The 21,640-nt window shown below is 34.6% G+C and overlaps 1 protein-coding gene and 2 long non-coding RNA genes across 10 annotated transcripts; 1 reads left to right on the top strand and 2 right to left on the bottom strand.

Moving 5' to 3' along the window:
* LOC114318862 (uncharacterized) lies at positions 1 to 1,799 on the bottom strand. The gene is made up of 3 exons (XR_003649122.2): positions 1,655 to 1,799; positions 696 to 736; positions 1 to 240 (listed from the first exon to the last, which is right to left on the bottom strand). It is a non-coding gene; the product is annotated as an uncharacterized LOC114318862 (long non-coding RNA).
* Positions 1,800 to 3,846: 2,047 nt separating this feature from the next.
* Positions 3,847 to 5,946, top strand: LOC145792228 (uncharacterized). The gene is made up of 3 exons (XR_014331618.1): positions 3,847 to 3,961; positions 4,885 to 4,937; positions 5,704 to 5,946. It is a non-coding gene; the product is annotated as an uncharacterized LOC145792228 (long non-coding RNA).
* Positions 5,947 to 6,846: 900 nt separating this feature from the next.
* Positions 6,847 to 21,172, bottom strand: LOC114318896 (splicing factor U2af small subunit B). Of its 8 annotated transcripts, XM_082873297.1 has the most exons (4): positions 20,143 to 21,172; positions 11,873 to 12,300; positions 11,245 to 11,667; positions 10,360 to 11,125 (listed from the first exon to the last, which is right to left on the bottom strand). In XM_082873297.1, exon 1 carries the CDS (start codon positions 21,041 to 21,043, stop codon positions 20,207 to 20,209), a length of 837 nt encoding a protein of 278 aa, XP_082729423.1. In that variant the 5' UTR covers positions 21,044 to 21,172; the 3' UTR covers positions 10,360 to 11,125; positions 11,245 to 11,667; positions 11,873 to 12,300; positions 20,143 to 20,206. The 8 variants fall into 8 exon arrangements, with proteins under 8 accessions (XP_082729424.1, XP_082729426.1, XP_082729427.1 ...); XM_082873298.1 differs by lacking the exons at positions 10,360 to 11,125; positions 11,245 to 11,667 and adding an exon at positions 6,847 to 7,063 and having other exon boundaries at positions 11,873 to 12,040; XM_082873300.1 differs by lacking the exons at positions 10,360 to 11,125; positions 11,245 to 11,667 and adding an exon at positions 6,847 to 7,063 and having other exon boundaries at positions 11,873 to 12,005.
* Positions 21,173 to 21,640: the final 468 nt, after the last annotated feature.

Genomic DNA, 21,640 nt, shown 5'->3' with positions numbered 1-21,640 from the left:
TTATATGAACAGAATATTTAAAACTTTATATAAGTATGCAATAGTCATTCATACATTATACCCACACATATTAATGTATCTTAAGTACAGCCAACAAAACTACCAAGTCTTATATGTACAGAAACAACGGAACTTAAACACAGGACTCTTCGGGAACCTCCACGTGAGGCACAATGGTTAGCTGACAATAGAACACAGATCCGAACAAAAGCCTTTAGGCTCGAACTCCAGAATGCCCACCTATATATATATATATATATATATATACACACACATAGTGAGTTAAAGCCCAGTGAATAACATTAAGGTAAAGGGGTTAGTGAACGAAATCCAAATATATCATAAGCAGAAAAACAGACTAGAGCATAATCATTCTCATATCAGAACATAATAATGGTACATCCCATAGAACACATCACAAAACGTCTTCCGACAAGGGTAATCGGTTCCGGATACTAATTAAACACATATCACCACAATGAAGTGGCTAACGAGATCTCGAAATCACATGCATGTCATGGACCTGCATTTTCATGCCGTCCCCCATGACTTAGGACTATCTATGGATGCCATAATAGATTTCAAACATGGAATATTCATTCACGAAAATAGATATTATTTCAGAAATCAGAACTTATCATATTTCATTTGGAAAGTAATTCATATGAACGTATCTTTACAATAACATTACTCACAATGGTTTCTTGCAATGGTCAATCAACCCTCGAGTCTTAACCTACAACCACAAAATACATAACACAAGCATATCTTATCATTACACATTCAAGTGGCCAACACGGCTAGCTTTCTCACTTTAATTGCCCATTCATTCCATGCTACATAACTTGTTCATATTGCCCATATACTCGGATTTAACACATATTTTCTAATTCACTTACTTATGCTATTTCTTAGCTTATTAATCTTTAACGGCTCATAAATCATACCTAAGAATGCCCATAAAGAGATGGGAGTGAAGATATGTACATAAAACATCTTTTGAAAACATGCTGAAAATAAGTTGGTGGCTAGAGCCAGCTTTTCTTGGCTAGAGCCAGCAGAAGGTAAAAACAGATCTCACTCGAGCCAGGACTTCTTCGCTTGAGCCAGCTTCTGCAGAGTTCAAATTCTGAGAGCTCGAAATGTTGGCTCGAGCCATCACTTCTTCGCTCGAGACAATTGTAGATTTCTGGGTAGTAAACTTAACAAAAATGGCTTCCAAACCACCTTCAAACCTTAGGGTCTTGCATGATTTGATCAAACACACAAAAATAGCTTTAGAAAACTTCAATACAAGACCCTTGAAACATCTTTTATTCAAAAACTCATCAATTCTTGAAAGATTTGAGTCAAAACTTCTTCATGCAACACATTTTCAACTATTTCATGGTTTTTTCGTAACATGCAAATGGTGATCAATAACTTCATGAATTCTGAAAACCATGGACATGATTAAAGCTCACATGCATGCAAGGACTTTAAAACTCAAACTCAACATGATGAAATCAAAGATGGTCTACCATGAATGTATATGTAAGTCATCTATATGTTCTAAGACCCATTTCCTTACAACTATCATGAAATTAGCTCAAAGACATGCTGAAATCATGATGCAGAGAAGGTTAACTACAGAAAATAGGCTCAAGACTCTTACCTAGATTCTTGATTTCAAACAACAAGAGATGGTCTTCCTAGTTCCCTTCTTTTTCTTCTATCTCTCTCTCTCTCTCTCTCTCTCTCTTTCTACACAAGGACCACATGAGTAAAGGAATGGTACAATACTCCCTCAACTCTCATCAGAATATACACAACACACACCTCACATTTGAATACACAACACGTGCACACACATGCATTAATCCGACACACTCACAAGAGTTTTAATCCTCTACATTCAATATCACCAAATGCTTTAGCACATCAACACTTAATCCCATCTTGGATCATTAATAGGATTAGATTAGGTACCAATCATGCATCATTTAAATCAAACACAAGTAACCTTAATTAGTCAAGGTTAGCACAAAATTCAATTATTCAAAAATAGTTCCAATTAAGGCTTAATTTAATCACATGCGATTTTACTAAACTGAATCAGTTTTTACCAAGACTTTTCAGATGGTTCTAAAAATTCTAATTAGTCAACCCATGTGCTCAATTCGGTTTCTAAAAGCATTTAGGCTAATAACTTCAGATTCAAAGTAGGAATCATGACAAATAATTTTCAAATCAGATAGATATGCACAAATTACTACAAAGCACATATCACAATTAACAATAACACATAATTCCATTCTAAACACTTAGTTAGCATTCTTAATAACGAATTAGTAGCTAATTACGGACCGGGGTTGTTACATATTGGCGTCGGAGGTGGTAAGTCACTGGTTCTGGATGTAAGTGTTCCATCTGTAATACTTTTCTGCCCTAGTTTGTTCTCTTCTGGCATTAGTTATGCTAGCGTGATTGTGCGGTGTGTTGCTGCCCTGGTCTACTCCGGTAGCCTCACGCGAGTAGGTGCTCCAGCACTACTCTGCGGGTTCATTCTAGTAAGATTTGTTGCGATTTGGGTGCCTATACCACTCCGGTAAATGCTTTCTTACTCCAGTTTGGTAGCCATGTTTGTTGGCAGTCGTGTTTGAGCCTCCAGGTTGTTCTACCGGGTGGTGTGTTGAGGGAGTCCTTAGTCTGAGAGTTGAGAGTTCTGATCTTGTTCATCAAAGCCTCGGAAGATAGAGAGAGAGAAATGAGATTTGATGTGAGAGAGTCAAATTTCTCTGTGATATATAGATGTGGGGTTGAGGGACCTTAGACATCATAAAATAATATTGTGGATCTCTTCTATTACTAAAAATAGGAGGACCTTAGACTGATTTTCCCTAAAATATATAAATTTGTCACAAATTAAGATAATAAAATGTTTAAATTTTTTTGATTGATATTATAAAAATTTGTGACTTGATTAAGATATCTTTTATTATGTTAATTTGTAGTGAAATTATGTATTTTGTGATTGATATTATAAAATATTTGTAATAAAGTTATGTTAATTTGTGATAAATTGAACGTGTGTATAAATTCATTACCAAATTAAAGTCTTGTTTGAAAGCTTAGTTTTTAGTTAAAAAGTTAAAAATACTCTCTACTAAAAAGTTAAAAAGTTAATTAAAATAGTTAATTCTTAAACCAGTCCAAACAAAACTTTAGGCACAAGCTCCATGTGCCAACAATAAAAAATGGGGGAATTACATTAAAAAAAAAATTAAAAAAAAATACAAAAATATGGGGTTCAATGGTGGGGGTGCAAGTCAAAAGTTGTGAGATTGTATCAAAGTGGCATCCTTCCATGTTTGTAGTATTATTTCCCCATAAAAGATATATATTATTCTCAATACACTTCAACTCTCTGACTAAAGTAGAATGCCAATGGCTAATGCTTGTAAAAGCCAAAGCACTATCCTCTGCCTCTGTGAGAACCCGAATATAAAAATTAAGTAAATAATTAAATAATAATATTACAATCTCAAATATTTTGGTGGTAAATTCTAAGGTGTAAATTAAATATTATTGGAGGATCTTTAATTAATTTTTAAACCTAAAATAAATTTATGGTGAAAGTCATTGATTTAGAAGCAAGATTTATTATTAAAAAAAAAAAAAATAGAGAAGAGGGTGTGACTTGAACTCTAGACCATAAAATTAATAAGTTAGACTCTTACCATTTGAGTTGCATGTAACTTATATATGTATTTTGTATATTTATCTATCTATTTGACCTAAGTGTGCCCACCACTAGTATAAAATAAAATAAACACAAACCCTACTCTATTATTTGTTCACCACATAGGGCAACAACAGCAGCCACGGGAGAGGGTTAGAGAGAAGGGAAAAAAAAAAAAAAGACGAAGATGTTGCAATCAAAGAACTTTTGGGTGTGTTGTGTTGTGTGTGATCATCAAAGGTTAGCCCTCCTTGGTTTTCTTCTCTTCTTTTTGTTCTTCATCCTTATTCTATAATTATTTTGTTCATTGATGGAGAGGTTGTAGGTTTATGTATTGTGTATATAGATATCCTATCAAGAAACTTGAGGAGCTAAATTTATGTGTAAAGATTGGGTGTAATTTTCAGTCCAAAAATTCTGCACAGAATCGCAAAGTTTAAAAATCAAGAAACCATATCAAACGGATGAATTTTAATCTGAAATTTTTAAAGTAGATTAATTACATATTGAATTGCATATCTGAATTTTTTCATAATTTTTGGGAGTCAAAATCCATGTAAATTGAGGTATTCAAATCTGTCCAGGAAACCAGTCCGAAATAGTAAATTCGGGAGTGTTGTTCTCTTTGGGTATAAATCCAAAAATTATCAAATTAGTGTCATTAGAACCGGTTACGAGTCTAGTTTCGTACATTTTTGGCCTTGCATTGATTGCTCGTGTATATTAAGAGAACCGTCAATTTCTTTAAAGTGCTGCAGAAAACAACCTGTTTGGATATAATAAATTGTAGATAATTATTTTGATAAGCAAATCAAGTGAAACCAATTGGGTTTGAAACTTAGGATATAATAGATCATATCTGGAGGTTTTTGGGATTTTTTGAATAGCGTGGAGTGGGTTTTGTAATTTTCAAAGTTAGCGAATAGATTGGGAAAATTTGTTTAAAACACTGTTTTATCTTAAAGTTATTTTTAGTTAAGTTTCGATCGGAACCTATGTCTTGGGTGATTTTAGACCATGAAGAACATGAACTTAGGTAATTTTTAAGAGTAACGGTGAGTTGGGTTGAGCCGTGTTAGTGCGCTTTAGTTTGGGGTTACTTAGTTCGTATTCTTTAGTATTTTTAAATTTGTAGTGACGTGTAGTTTTTATACTTGGTTCAGGGCACTAGTTGGACTTTCATACTCTATTCGAGGATTATATTATTGCGTTTCAGGTGAGTAGTTTCATGCTACATATTTTTATAAATGTTCCCCTACCCTGAACTGTTGGAAAAATTAAATTGTTGTTTCATGATTAAACTGTTTTGATAAATTATTATATTATCAATTGAATCAAATTATTTCTGAAACATGTGTGAACTTGGCATACTGTAAACTATTTGTTTTGGTCTCATGTTTATAATGATGAACTACCATGTTTTGCGAAACTGATGTGTATTGATTATTGGGACCATGTGTGTATTTAGTCCAGGGAAATTATTCCACTGTGTGTGGTGACTCTGGCCACTAGGGAACAGATCCGGGTTGGGCCGTGATGACTCTAGTGCTCAACGATTGTAAGGAACAGACCTTTAAAAACAACTAGGTGACCTTCAATCGGATCGTCTTTGAGAAAAGGCCCAGGTGCCACCCTGAGGATGACTCTTAGTTCGGTATTGGATCCAACGGGGCTTATAGCCTGAGAAATGTGTGGCAGATTATTTGTTTTTATTGGTACCCAGAAAATTATTGGTGTTCATGTTATAATCTGTTTTAAGTGGAAAATGTTGTTTATCATGTTCTTGCGAGACATGAGTATTTTAAGTGTTGAACTGTGGAACCATCTTTTTGAAACAGATTGTATTTACCAAACTGTATGCCAATCTAGTTTCTGTGATATATATCTTATTTTGGAATTGAACCCTGTTTTCAAAACTGTATTTACTATCCATGTTGCTACTCACTGAGCTATCAGCTGACTTAGTTGTTTACCATTTCCAGGTGTTAGAAGGACTTAGAGTGGACTCATGGCGTAGCGGGGACTCAATTGCATGGACCTCTAGGGCATTCATTTAGTTTAGAGTGTTATGTCAAATTTGTGCATATTTATATTTATTCTTATCGAAGTTCATTTAGGATTATTTTTTTTATGTGGGTTGTTATATCCCATAAGTTTGGATGGTTTGTGATTACGGTTGATTTTGCCGTTTATAATTGTGACATGTCTGGATTGAGTTTTGGTTATTTATTATTGGACTATTGTTCAGTTGTTCAATATGATTGGATTCGTGTTTAGGCTTACGTGTGCCTTGGGCTAAGTCCCTGTGGGCCACGGCCGGTCATGCCCGGATTTGGGGTGTGACAGCCTCCGTTTGGGAAGTGGGTTGGCTTTTTAGTTTTTTGGCTTTTTAATTTTTTTGGCTATTTTAGCCTGGGTTAAAAAGTTTGGTTTGGGAAGGGCTTTTTGGTTTTTTGGCTTTTTTTGACTTTTTTTGTGAGAGAAGAGTGTAATGATTATGGGTTTGATGTGATGTTTTGTTTTTTGTGACTAAAATAGCTTATTTTGTCTTTTGTGATTAAAATAGCAAAAAAAGCCCCAAACTCTTCTTGCCAAACGAACCCTCTGTGTCTCTCTCTAATCTCATTCACTAATGCAAGAAAATCTATCAAAAATCTCCATCTAATCAATTTTTTTACAAAATTGAAAGTACAACAACTGTGATATCTGATTACTAACAATTTCAAAGCTTCATAGATACAAACGTGAATACCACAGAGAACAAACAATTTCAGTCTTCTAGACATATTGTTGTGACTCGTAACAAAAAATAATCAGTAAAAAAAGAAAAACAACTTATCTAATAGATTTATTTATAATTCAAGAGAGGATAGTCCCTCCCTCCAATTCTTCTATGGCATGTTTGATTGGAAGGATTAAAGCATAGGATTGGGATTATTAATCCGTGGGCCCAATCATCCTATGTTTGTTTTGACATTTTAGTTTAGGATTATTAATCCAATGGATAATTAATCCAACAAATTTGTAGGATTATTAGTAATGGGGTAGGGGTGGGATAACTAATACCACACTAATTTAATAGGATTATTAATACCTCACTATTAGTGTTGTGAATCAAACATGGCCCTAAAGAACAAAACCACAAACATGATCAACAACAAAGCACAGAAATGCCTCACATCACGAGTCTCACTAGAACTTCTTGTTTAAAGGAACTGGGTCTCATCCTCGACCTTGAAGCTTTGCATCCACGGTTTCTAGTGGAACTTCTTCCAGAGTTGACTGTAGCGGTTTGGGCAGAATGCCTAGGCAACCAAAGCAGGGAACCCAATAGCAGGGATTCTGCAAATTCAAATTCAAATGAAAAAAGAAAATATTATAGACAAATAAAACATAAAAGCAAGAGTCATGAAGTCAATTGAGAACTAAAGCAAAAATGAAAATGACAACCATTAGAAAGTAAATAAGGTGGCAATGAACTGGTAAATCTGGCCTTTTCTTGATGGACATCAAATTTAAGATACAGCATTTGTAAATACCAAAATGTAATGAATATGCACCAATCTTTAATTTGTCAAAATAGAATCAAAACACAGCTTCTACAATCCCTTTCAAATTTTTTTCTTATTATTTTCCAACCCAACCTATCTCAGTTGAAACCACCACATAAGAACTTCAAGTAAACCAGAGCAATTTATCTCAATTGTTATGAGATATAGACACGGACATGGGACGACGATTTCAGAAGTATTCAAGACAGACACAGCAGAGATACGGCAAACAATATATATTGTTATTTGCTATGTAATATTTATGAGCCTCAAGCTAACCGCAGTAGTATATCTAACCAGAGTTGTGTATCTCAATAGTCAAATCCATGTTAAACGAAATCTAGGTCACACCTTGATTTAAAAATCCTCTAGACATTATCTCTCTTAGCTTTCCCAATTTATTATTATTGTTTTTTTACATATTCCAATTGTATCTCATATACACTAATAACACTCGCATCCATACAACACAACAACACACCTCACCATTATAGTCACATACAAATGCACATAAGCATGTGTTTACTTCCAAAATTTAATATGAGTGGCAAAAATGTCATTTCCAATTTTGAATTTAAATCAAGAGTGCTACTATTTACTCCGATCATTTTTATTAGAAACCTCCTCCTTATTTGGCCCCCCACCACCCAAATTGCTCCCCACTCTATTTTTCTTTAGATCTCACCATAATCTACAAAATACCTTTTTCTTTGGATCTTCTAGCAAACCACCTTCCTCGCCAACCCCGCCTTTGGCAGCCCTTTATAACACTCCCTACTACCCTAGCCCCTCTCAAACACCTTTTCACACTTCTACTGTTACCCAACAGCAACGGTCTCCACCCAACCACCTTTTTAGAACTTTATTTTTCTTATGCATTCGAATTTTGTTTAGTTAGGTTCAGCTGAACAAATGGTTATAAATGACCAAACAAATGGCTCTAGCCAACCAAATGAAACAAAATTAGTGAATTAATCTCCCTCGAACAACCTTAAAATGTTTAGTTATGAATTTCTAAAACTCTTAACATATCCAGTGAACCAAAACCAAACAAAGTTTCAACTTCAATTTTTTTTTCTTCTTCAAATTGCATGAAATATATAAAACATTTTTTAAACACCAAAATCTTGTATATAAATGCAGTGAAAAGTTCAACATGCTCGTATCTAGGTCAAGAATGCCTTGCCTCAAATTTATTTACAATTATCATACATATATGTTGGTGCTAAAAGTTGGATTCCTCCGTCGATAGGGTGCAAACAAGACATAAGGGATGACACGGCGAAGGTGACATAGAAAGAACATAGAGTATTGGCCAAGATGGGCCAAACAAATGTTGGGATAAGAAATAAAGAAGTAGCGGATCAAAGAGGAATTGGAAATTCAAATACAACTTCTGGAATGAAGGGATAAGCATGTAAAGAGTCTGAGAATATGGGAAGATCGAGATCAAAAGCCTAATCAAGAAACAAGTATAAAAGAAGGCTGAAGGCGAGACATCAATCATCAAACAATCATCAACAACACTCGCAAAGAGTTTATCTAGGAGTAGGTTAACTTAGCATTTTAGGAATAGGTTAGTAATAGTTTTTTCCAAACCCCCCACTTCTCTTCTTTCCTTCTGTCGATTGGTGTATTTTTCACTTTCTTTGGGCTTGTTCTAGTTCTTGTAATTAAAATAAGTGACAATTTGATTGAATAAATACATTTTTTGTTCAAAACCTTCTTCATTTATTGGTTTGGGCACATATTATCAAGACAGAGCTAGAGACAGAAGCAGATATAGACATTGCCTAAATAATTTGCAAAACACCAATAACATGTGAAGCCTTAAGAAAGGCAGAAAAACCAATAAGCATGCCTTCTATTCAGCTAGCTAGGAAAAATGTACCAATAACCCATCGATAGTATTCTTTTGATTTGTCAAAAACAGATGCTTTGTTCGATGAGCTATTGGCTGGGAAATTCTTGACATTATTTCCAGGTCACAGTATCCCCAAAAGAAAAAGATAGGATTAACAAAGAATATTATCAGTGGCATAATTCATTTAAGCATTCTACTAATAATTGTATAACCTTTTGTAATTGTGTGCAGGACTTGATTTACAAAGGAATGCTGAAATATGCTAAGAAAGACAAATGGAAACCTTTTCCCAAAGGTGGTAGACATAAACATGATGTCTGCCAGCCTGAATGAACAAACCAGAAACCCGAGGGTGTTGCTAAGTGAACTGGAAAGGATTCACAACTTAAGGAAGGGGCTGGTAGCTATTTTTTGTTCAAAACTTTCTTCATTTAATTACCTCCAAAGAAGTCCTTCATCTATTTAAAGCATAATACCCAACCATAAAGTTTGATCATTTTTGTGTTTAATTAAAATCAATTTAAACTTGTCGATCAATCATTATCGATTGGGTCTAAACTGAATTTTTGCTAACGACATATAATTTTTTTTTGTTGTTGTTGTTGGTGTTGGTGTTATTATCATTTTGTGCTTTTATGATGATTGGTTTTCAAGAAAGAGGAAGGGTGTTGAAGAGGGGTTGTCAGTAGAAGAGGAGGTTAGGGAGTGTCGAGGTGGCAAAGAGAGTCTAGGGAGGTAGGGTGGCCCCAAGTGATAGCGATGGTGGTGGGTGAAATAGGGTTAGGATTAGAATTTAAAAGATTAAGGATAAAGATAAAATTAGTACCCTGTTACGATAAATTTGTAACAAAAAATACATAAAGAAGGTGGAAGATAAAATCAGAACCGCGGGTTCTAAACTACTAATAGCAAATCTCATATCCTTTTTCTTTTTTCATAAATAAGCGTTTAAAATTGATATAATTAAGAAAATTTTAAAATCAAAGAGGAAAAATCCAAATTTAGCCCAGAAAATGATTTCCTTGCTTGAAATTAACTCATATGAGAGCAACGGTAAGATTTTAGCCCTGCAAATGTTTTCAACATGATTTTATTTTTTATTCTCTGTTAACCATGGAAAACAGTTTTTGTTGTACCAAAACTAGCCTAGCCTGCACTCTCATAAACATTGCTGCACCTCATAGCATTCGATAATCCATAAAGAATATAAAGCAATCACACAATTTGACAGAGAACATCATAGTATACCTTGTACCACACTACAAAAGTTTCAATAACTGAATTAACCATGGTGATTTGATCAACCATCCCTAATTGTCTTTTTCTTTCCCCTCCCAGGCTTCTGGCTTCACTAGCTAAAAGCTTTCATCAACATTTGTTGGCAAAGATGGAAGTTCGATCTGGGCTTCAGCCGAATACTCTCTCCAAACCAAGAGTTAAAATAAACCAAGAAAAAACCAATTTGAAACAGGATTGCTGACACAGAAGCTATCCTTTTTTATGCAAGAAATAATATATATATATATATATATATATATATATATATTTTGAGATGAGATAGCTGGGATTTGAGGAAAACATTTGTTCTTGGTAGGTAAATTAGTCCAGTCCTCAAAGCAAAGACATGGTCATTTCCATCACAAAGATGAAGATTGACAAACACAGCCAGGAATCTGCTACCTATATTCCCATCAGGGCATCCACACATGGGAAAGAGAAGGGAAAACCAGAAAAATATCTGCAGGAGACATGCCACACTTACAGCAATAATGATAGAAAATCAATACCAAATTTCTTCATAGTAAAAGAAGCATGCACCCCAACTCATTCCAAAGCTATCAGTATCTGTCAGGAACGGCCAATATTCTTTCCTGCAGCATCACTCAAGTCTGAATAATAACCATCCCTTATGCTTTCCCAACATTAAACATTGGCTTCAGAAAAAAAGAATCTAGCAGCCGTGAGACGTACAACAGTCACAAGGGTGCACTGAGGAGAAAATCTGGGCCAAGTTACATTCTGAAAAAAGTCCACTTCCACCTAAACTAACATACAAAATGCATTTAGTAGTAGTTTCAGACCAATAAAGGAGGTGTACAATATCCCACCTGGTCATGTTGTCAACCATTTGCCCCATGGCCTAATGGTATTGGGATTGAATGTCACCTGCTTCAAGCAACTCAAACACCACCCTTTGCTGTTTCCAAGAATAAAAGATTCAGAAACATGGCCAGTTTATACCAACTTCACAGTGAGCTCACAACCCGAAAAAGAAAAAAAGAAAAAGAAAAAAAATTCTTCCCCAATTTCATAGCCGTCACTCTCCATGGGCTATCAACACTATTCAATTCCAACTTGATGCCCTGGTGATCATCCTATACCAAAGACTTGTAAAATAAGGTCTATACAATATCATAATATCTGCAGAATATAAGATGCAAACCCAAGTTCATAGCCCCTATCAATTATCAGATTCCAAAATTTCATTCCTTCCAGAAGTCTTCTTAACAATCAAACCCGTAAGAGAAATCCTATATCCATGAACAAACTTGATAAGCACGAGATGTCACAGGAAAAGTAAGATGCAACAGATGATTTTCTCCAACACAAAAGGCTCTAGGAAAGAACAGTTTTAAGATCAATAACAAAAATTGCAGAATATAAGCTACTAGCTAGGTAAGGCAATCATACAAGTCATGAACAGGAACAATTAAATGGAAGATGTAGTATAATCACCTTCTCAAAACAATGCGACCCCAAGTTTGGCTTCTCAGCTCTGCAATGTTGTGTTTTTTCTAACAAATATAACCACACAAGCATCAGTTGTCCCAAGGCATGCATACAATTTCAACTTCACGGTAGAAACTGCCTGAGAAAGAATTTTCAACTGATGCCTTTCAGTATCTGTATTAAAAGATCATATCAACTTTGAATGTCCTTTATCTCTCGGAATGATTAAAAAGTCGTGCCTAGCAAACAACATATTTCTCGAGAAGATAATCCACAAATATTGCAGGTTTTCCTCCATAAAAGATGAAGTTGAACACTCAAGCGATTCAATGTTCATGATAGAAGGATACAAACATGCCCTCAAGTAATGCATGCCAAACAGCTTTACACTTGGCATGTTTTGGGCCCACTCATCTCCAAATGTCATTAAATCACTGGACAGATAATTGTAACAACATTTAACAAAGAAGGAAACAAATCATATTTTCAAAAATATTTCATAAACTTAGTATGCGATGAAACAGAGAGAACTAGAGAGTGCATTGGAAATATCAGCAACATCATGAACTAACATAGGAGCGAGAAGAACAGTCGAGTATGAAAACCTATACAGATCAAAGGAGAAGATTACGAGAACAAGTAGACAAGGAATCTCTGTGCCTAAGGGGGCACCATTGGAACTCATGCTCTTTACAGATGCAAATGTTCAAATACTGATGTAAGCAAGCATAGAATTTTGTGTCCTTTATGGAACTTCATCAAGAAATAATGAAAAGCATAATTGATATGGTATAAAAGCAGCAGAACTGAGAGGGTATAAAAGCATAATATCTAGACACCTCTCACAAGGTGTTACAACCTAAGGAACCAATTTGTGGAGTGGTGCATAAGTGGGAATTGGCACGTGAGAACACGTCTTTCAAAAAATTATTTTGAAAGCGAAAATGCCTCCAAAGCATCTATGTACATTTATATATATGTCAGAGAAATTATCAAGTATTTTGAAATTTTTTTATGAATTATTATTTTTAGTTTATAAAAGTGACTAATAAATAAAAGAACATAAAATTTGTTCAAAAGTGATGCTTCATCCAAGTGGTAAGATCATTTTTCCTTTCTGGAAGGTTATGCGTTCAATCCTCGGCAGCGATAGGTTTCTCCCCATTCCATTCACACATGGTAAGTGCTCCAGCATGATTAACTTACAGTAAACGTGGCGGCTACTAATTGGTTGAAACAACGTTCATTTGTTAGTTCAAGGATTTGACCCAATGAATCTGCAAATTTGACTCATTTTCCATCATAAATTGCCAATCTGCAATTTGGAGCGTGGTTTGCCACCACTCCCACACGAATTTGATGACTTGGGTTACAACACAAAAACCTTTTACGGTGTGGCCTTCCTAGACTTGGTACTGCCTCTTCAGTACATGACAAAGCATATCAAGACTGTTTCTTGCTTCAACAGCACCCAGATATATTAGCACAGCAACATGAAGATATGCCAAGATCTAAGATCAGAAAATTTTCATCAACTGCAGCATCCTTCTAACATGACTCTTACTTTGGGAAGTATGTTGGCACGCTGCTAACCACACAAATCCCAAGAACATAACTACCAAGCTATGAAGCATGGGCACCTCTCCAGAGGTGACTTACAAGTGTCCGACATGTGTCGGGCATGGACATGCTCCGGACACGTGTCGGACATGCTAGAAAGAGTTGGACACGCTGGGACACTTGGAGACAAGCTGAGGACTAATTTTTTACAAAAAAAATTAAAATTTTTAATTTTTTTTACTAAAGTAGCAAACCTAAGGTTGACAAATTTGATAAAATTAAATATTTGATAGAAAATAAATATTAAATATTTAAAAATATAAAATATAATAAATATATAAAATTATATGTTACGCATGTGTTCTCAACGTGTCTTCTCTTGCATATTTTGAAAATTTGCGGGTCCGCGTGTCTGCGACGTGTGTCCGTGTCCATGTCCGTGTTCGTACTTCTTAGTTACCAAGGGACCCAGAGAATAATCTCTCATTTGGAGAAACTGAAAATGATGTTGCATTTCTTCATTATTAAATATTACTGAGGTTCAAGAAACAAAATGTTAATATATAAGTTATCCTGTCAGATAAGATGGGATTTAGAAGACTTTTGAGCTTAATGATACCAATGAATAGTCATCAATGTGGAAAAACAATAAGTCAATAACACAATATCTATGAGTATGATGGTCATTTGATTTTAGTTTTAATCAATACATTCTTGGGAAGGAATCTCTCTCTTTGTTCTTAATAGATCTTGCAAGATTCACTAGGTTATGCAAGGGCCCAAGCTCCCCCCACTCCCAAAAACTACATAAATATAAAAATAAACATTGAAGGCTGAAGGCTCCGTCAAATAGAAAAGGAAAAATTAGAGAGAAAATTATAAATACTCTGTCAATGTTGATTCCCATCTTCATAAATCCCATTTGGCAACTAAGACAAATGTGACATGTATGATGAAGGTTGATCCCACCTTCTTACAAAGCTCTTAAAGTGCACCTAGCTAATAGTGTTAATCTATATCTATAGAGTAATAAACATATGGGTCCTCTATCATTGATGTAACATTTTAATGCCATAATAAAGCATCTCATATATGCCCAATCAACAATGTGAAATGCGAGAAGTAGATTGGCTTGCCTCATTAAACAAATCTGCTAATATCATAATAAATGCTACTTCTTGCGGAAATAATATGAATCACTATAGATAAATCATCAATCTTCCTAAGTAACACTTGTACTATGAAATCTACTAAATTATTTCAAGCAAAGTTTTAAAAAGCATTGTTATTTATCAAAAAAAGAAAAGGTTTTAGAAAGCATTATTATGTCTCGCCTAAGGTAAAACGCATCATGGTTTTGATTTTTATACAACATTCTCCAAAGATTTGTGCATCTTAGTCAGAGACATGCACCGTGTATGCTTAAAAATATGAGGAGTACGCATGTGAAGAGCATGTCTTTGGTTGTTAACTTCATCTAATAGATGGTTTAAACATAAAAAAAAAAGAAACCTCTTCTGTAACTATATTCCAGAAAAAAAATCTAGTAAATGACAAAGTAAAAAAACACTTCCATACTAAATTTTTAATATTTTTTTTACCCCTATAGCAATTAGGTGGGTAGGTGGTTATGCCCTAAATATATATATATATATATATATATATTATTTTTTTCAAATCTCTCGACTTTTGATTTTATATTGTGAATTCAATCATACAGTTTACAATCTTATTTTTTTGGAAAAAAATGATCATATGTGCATGCATCGGGTTCACCACCACTTCTAGTCTACTAAATATATAAGCCAGTAACAACTGTCCACTGGGGCACTTGTTAAGAATCAAATAATGCCAAAAATATTAAAATTACAATACACAGTTCATATATTCCTATACACTTCCATATATTTCTATAGACTTTTCACATATTCCAATACACATTTTCCACATGTACCAACATTAACCACCGCCATGGTTAGCATCTTAGTTGCACAAAATGGGAGCAGGAATGGGAGCATGGCCACTTAGAAGAGTTGCAGTTCGGTAGCGCTTATATATAATTTTTATTGAAAATATTTTTAATTTATCTATATAAACTTTTTATATTTTATTCTTAATTGACATTTATATGTAATAAATAAAATATATTTTTTTAATTTTTATATAATATTTAAATAATTAAATACAACATAAAAAAATATATATTTTAAAAATTAATAGTAAATAAAAATTCATTCTAAATATAAAAACAAAATGAATCAACAAATTCGAACATTATAAGAATATTTTAATTCATTCTCATTAATACTATCATCAAAATAGTTGTCTATAAAAACAAAATAATAATAGGCCATTATCATCGAAACTCAAGATCACAAAAAACCAAAAAATTAATGAAGTGATATTATTAAATCTTCAAAATACAGAGACCAATAAAAATAATGGAGTGATATTCTTGAATCTATAAAACACAGAGACCAGTAGTGGAGTGATATTCTTTAAAACACAATCATTATCTTTAAATAAAATATAATAAATGATCCATTATTAGTTTCAAAAGTAGATAAAAAGACAGAAATGGAGAGAGAAAACGAGAGACAGAGAAGAAAAGAGAGAAAATGAGAGACAAAGAGAGAAGAAGATCGAGAGACAAAGAGATCGAGAGAGAGAAGAAGACAGAGAGATCGAGAGTAAGATTGAGATCAAGAGTGAGAACGAGAGCTCGAGATCTTGGTCGCTTCCTTCTCGCATCAGATTCGCGTTTCTTACTCCTCAAACTCGCGATTCTTCTCCGATAAGTGCAAATGCGCTTCTTCCTCAAATTCGTGAGTATCATCCATGATTTCTGCTACTAAGGTTAGCATTTCCCATATAAAAATTCAAAATTCATAATCCTTATGACTTGATGTAACCAATAATGTGCCACAATGGCAAGATTGAAATGAAACTAATAGGTTGGCAAATGATGTCTTCCAAAGCAAGGCCAAATAATGTGTCACAATGACAAGATTGATGACACATCCACGAGACAAGAACAACTTGAGAGAAGCTTATCATGAGCAGGAATTCTGCATAGCACACTACTTCATTCCCTTAGATGCAATTGTCAAATGAGCATCACAACAAGCATCCTACTTGACTCAAAATAACTTGACTCAACAAGCATCCTACCAAACATAAAGCTTGAGATAAACTCTTTGAAGCTATCAAAGATATCAATGTCGGCTTGCAAGAGATTGCAATAACTGCACTACTTCACAAAGTAAAACCCTACGCTGCTTATACGCAAAAGATCTTTCCTCTTCTCCAAAATGGTGATTAGGGGCAAGTATCCTTGTCTTTCCGTAATTAACTGACTGAGTCAGTAATTAGAAAAATACATATAAAAAAAGAAGATTGATACTTCTGCAATTAGATGAGTTGAGTAAAGAGTCAATGAAGTCAATTAGTTAGGAAATAACAATCAATCAATTCTTAACAGTAAAGAGTAAGATGGACTACTCTTATATTCCCTAAATGCAAAAATTGATCAACTCTTTTACTCCCTCCGTCCCATTTTATTGGTCCACTATTCCACTTTGGGATGTCCCAAAATGGTTGTCCCATTTGAAAAGTCAAAGTAAAAAATATGTGATTCTCCAAAACTATCCCCATTGAATGATTATAAATATATTAAAAAATTAAAAAGACAAGGGCATTATCGGAAAAATATTTTAAATTTTAAATTTAAGTGTAACGATTGCATGTCTCCAAAAAAAAAAAGTTGGAACTCCTAAAAGGGACCACTAAATTGGAACGAACGGAGTACTTCATCTCATCTCTTTGACTTTGATTTTAATTTTGAATAGCATTTGGCTTTCCAATAGATGGATTCAATTCAGCAACATCACCAGAATTCATTGTGAGACCTATACCCCCACCTCTTCCACCCTTGTGAGCCATAACAAATGCAAAGCAAAGCTCTTATAATGGACCAAGTAATCAGCACAATTTGTCAAATGGAACTTCACTTTTCAACTCCAATTGGAACCAAATCAAAGCAATCTGAAGCAATCAAATCAAATTGAACATAATTTGAGTAATTGAACACCATTGAAACAAATCAAACACAATCTGAAGTAATCGAACACAAATTGAATTCAATCAAAGCCAAATAGATATTGTTGCTGTAAAATAAATACAAATAAAAAACCCAAAGAAAAACCGACACAATCAACTCAAATTTGACCCAATTGAACCAAAGCAAGGCTGTCCAACCTGTTGAACTCAATTCCAACCAGATCTGACAAATTTCGAACCATTTGAACTAGACATAAAGGAATTGAACCAAGTTGAACCAAATCTGAGATCTTGAAATTCCCAATCTACTAATCAAACTCAGATGCAGAGCATTTAGGGACAATCGAAGCACCTAAAACAATCAATCGACACTTGCAATGCTCAATCAAGAATCAACAGAGATCGCAACTTTGAATCGAGGTTCAAATTAACCAGTTAGGGTTCAACTGCAGCTTTACACAATAAAGTTCAACTTTGGAGACTGAGTTTCCAGCAAACAACTAAAGGTTCAAGTTAATTTCGCACCTTTTTGTCTCACTGATTGATCTTAATCAAATCGATTTAGATTCAAAACAATGGCCCTCGTCACTTAGAGTCAAGGAAACAAAAAATGGGATCCAAAATATTTGATGACAATCATGACTTGATCTAAACAAGTTTAGATGAAACTCAAATTGATCTAAGGCTTAAATCTCAAATTTGAATCCTAACAAGTTCGAACTGCTCATCCTAGGGTTTAATTTTCTCTAGCGCTCTCAAAATCTGATTCGAACCATGCAATATAGGGTTCAAATGTACTTGAAATCGAATTAGGAAGCTTGAACAGTTCGTTGTGATTGAATTGGTTCGATCAACTCAGCTTGACATTTGAAAGCTACACTTGAGATTAAATGAGAATCAACTCGCAATCACTGAAATCTCACATCTAGAGGTTGCAAACTCAAATTGACAACTCGCGATCATTGGATTAGGGCTCAACTACTTCGAATTTGGTCAAGATCTTGATTCGCACAGCTTTGCAATCTAGTCAAGTAATTTTGTTAAGATTAGGAGGCAAAGTCGAATAGAAGAAGAAAGAAAAAACTGCTGTAACTCACTCACAAAATTAGAACTACAATCGAAAGAACAACTACAATCGAAAGAACAGGATCTGAGCTCTGATACCAAATGATGCAAAATCGAAAGAATAGGATCTGTGCTCTAATACCAGATCACGCAACCAAAATGTAAATTAGATGTCAAATTAGAGTGAGAATACAAATCCCCAACCGAGGGGTTACCAGAGCAAATTAGCTCCAATCAAATGTATATTCTTTAATAAAAAAATCAAGTATAAGACTCATTTTGTTATTTAAGGAAGCCTACTTTACTTACATCAGAAAAAACAAAGTACATGGAAACCAAAAAAAAAGGAAAGAAAATATTGAGTAATCATTTAGTTGATAGTTTAAACAATTCCTTGTATTCTAAAATAACCTCCAATGCACGACTTTTGAACTTGAACAGAATGTGGAGAAAAGCAAGGAACTAAATGACACAAAGCACATAAAAGCAAAAAGTCAACCATAATGGGGGAATCTAACAAAGTTGACAATCTCCTTCGTTGCATTTAGTTGACGACATGAAAAATGACCCAGAATTCTAACTACAAAAATGTTAAAAAAACACAAGTGATGTTTAAAAAAAGAAGAACCATATCTAGTATGAGGAATCTAAGGAGATATAAGGTTGTTTACAACCTCCTATACAGCATTTACATGAACTTGGGACAAGGCATTCGCAAGTTGACATGATATTTCTAATAAGACAGGACCAAACAATTATACATAAAGAACTGCACAAGTATGCATGCATGCCCGTATGTACAATACATTATTTTGATAAATCACTTCCTATCACATTTGCATGTAAAAGCTTTTGCTTCATTCCACTGCTAACACTAAAATGATTCAACTTTAAAATTATCTCGGCATAAATGCTCAGTATAGTTTCTTCCATACTCTTCCTTTACATTAAAGTAGTGTCCCGTTACCAAGGCATGTCAGACACATGTTCAAAATAATAATCAATCACGTTATCGAATTTGAAGTCTCATTTTAAAGACACATGCATCCTGGAGTATCTACGGCTTCTATAATATAGAAATTCACATCTTGCCCTTCAAAGATTCATAACTTTAGATAAAGAAATGTTGGAGCAAACAATAGGAAAAGATGAGCAATATAATTGAGTTTCATTTTTTTTTTTTTTTTTTTTAAATTTTTTTATAACCAAACCCAAGTCTTTCAAAACAAATTAACAAATCAAACACTTTTGAACTTGTTTTGATTCAGGCTAGAGTTTTGAAACACACTTTAGCATTTGGTAAATAATTTTTTAAACAACTCGGATTTGGTAAATAGCTCCAACATAAATTCCTTATTGGCACAAGGGAAAAAAATTAACAACCCAAACGAACAGGTATGTAGCACAAGAGCAGGAAGAAAGCAAGTTGATCTATTTATACAGCAAACAAAAACTAATCACCAGTTCTAAATTGCTACTTTTAAGGGATGCTATAAAGTTTACCGCTGTATCAGTTAGACACATATCATCCATAAATAACATCATTCTAAAGTTCTAAGCAGCATAAAAGCATTTGAGCCTAGAATAATTACCAACAAGAGAAAAATGCCAAAGCCATCATCTCCACTCATCAAAAAGAATCTAAAAATCGCATCATCACCGCCTCTCCTCCCTCTCTCGGTTCCATTGTTCAATCCTAGCTCTGCGCTCCTCACTCCCTTCCCTCACCGGACTCCTACCTTTCCTCGGACTGCCATGCCGCCTCCGTCCAACATCGCTGTCATACCTCCCATGCCTCTCACCGCTCCTCCGTCCACTGCCTCGGATTTCACCACGGTTGCGATCGCGATAGTCCCTCCGGTAATGGGGGCTCACACTCCTACTCCGGCTCCTGCTCCTGCTCCTACTTTGACTCCCCCAGTAGCGGCGATATCTCCCAAAGAGCTTCCTCCTCAAATCCCTCCCAATGAGCTTCACATGCATGAAATTACAGTAACCGCCACGGTTACAGTTGTTTTCCTCAAACTGACGGCACGTTGCTTCACGAAAATCGGTAACAGGAGAGAAATCGGCAATGATAGGGCGACCGGAGTAGAAGCGACCTTGCAGAGCCTGCAAGGCAGCAGCGGCCTGATCTTCCTCCTTGAACTGGACATAGACGTTGCCAATCATGTGATCGGCTAGGTTATCACAGACATTGAGGCACTCGATCTCGCCGAACTTGGCAAGTTCTTCGAAAATGTCTTCGTAGAAATCCTCAAAGTGTTGTTGAATGTTGCGAGGGTCGATGGGCTGGCCTTGAGGGTCGACGCCTGGGGTGATCATGTCAGGACGCTGGTACATGTTGGAGAGAAGGAGAGTTGGAGAAATGGTGGGGCGATTGTGGAGGCGAGAGCAACGATCGCCGTGCCGACAAGCGCCAATTTTGAAATAGAAAGGACAATTCACACGGTCCTTCTCTGTGCCGAAGATCGAAGCTAAGTGCTCCGCCATTCTCACTCTCTTTCACGATACGATAATTGCCAAATTTCGTTAGGGTTTTTGAGGGACCTAAATGGGGGGAAGAAAGGAACGGAAGGTGGAACCAAACAATGGAACCAAAAAGGAACCAGCTTGTTTGGTGAAACAGTTTTAGAAAATTCTACATTTCTATTTTTGGTATTTTTTTTAATTTTTAATGAATTTTTTTAATATTTTAAATAATTTTTTTAATTTTTAGATATACTTAACATAAATATATCTAAAATTTTAAAAATTTGTGAATTTTTTTTTTTAAAATTCACTAAATACTAAAAATATAAAAAAAATACGAGAATTCAATATATTTTTTTTTGTATTTTTATATATTTATTAATTTTTTTAAAATATTTTTTCACAACTTTTTACTTTTAGATACATCTAAGTAAGGTGCATCCAAAAAACTAAAAAAAATGTTTAAAATTTTAAAAATATTCACTAAAAACAAAAAAACACGAAAAACAAAAAATTCAATTTTCAAAGAACTTAATTCAAAAAATTCAAACCAAACACACTGAAAAAAGAAAGGCTCGTTTGGTTGAGTTCTATGAATCACTTTCTATTTTTTTAAAA

This window comes from Camellia sinensis, chromosome 6 (assembly GCF_055761805.1).
Source record: "Camellia sinensis isolate YWXY chromosome 6, ASM5576180v1, whole genome shotgun sequence".
Taxonomy (NCBI): domain Eukaryota; kingdom Viridiplantae; phylum Streptophyta; class Magnoliopsida; order Ericales; family Theaceae; genus Camellia; species Camellia sinensis.
Note: the sequence above shows the minus strand (reverse complement) of the source record. Positions and strands in the feature narration are given on the sequence as shown.

Bases quoted from the DNA above. Each gene is read 5' to 3' on its own strand.
- LOC114318896 (XM_082873298.1), bottom strand. From the start codon at position 21,043: ATGGCGGAGCACTTAGCTTCGATCTTCGGCACAGAGAAGGACCGTGTG.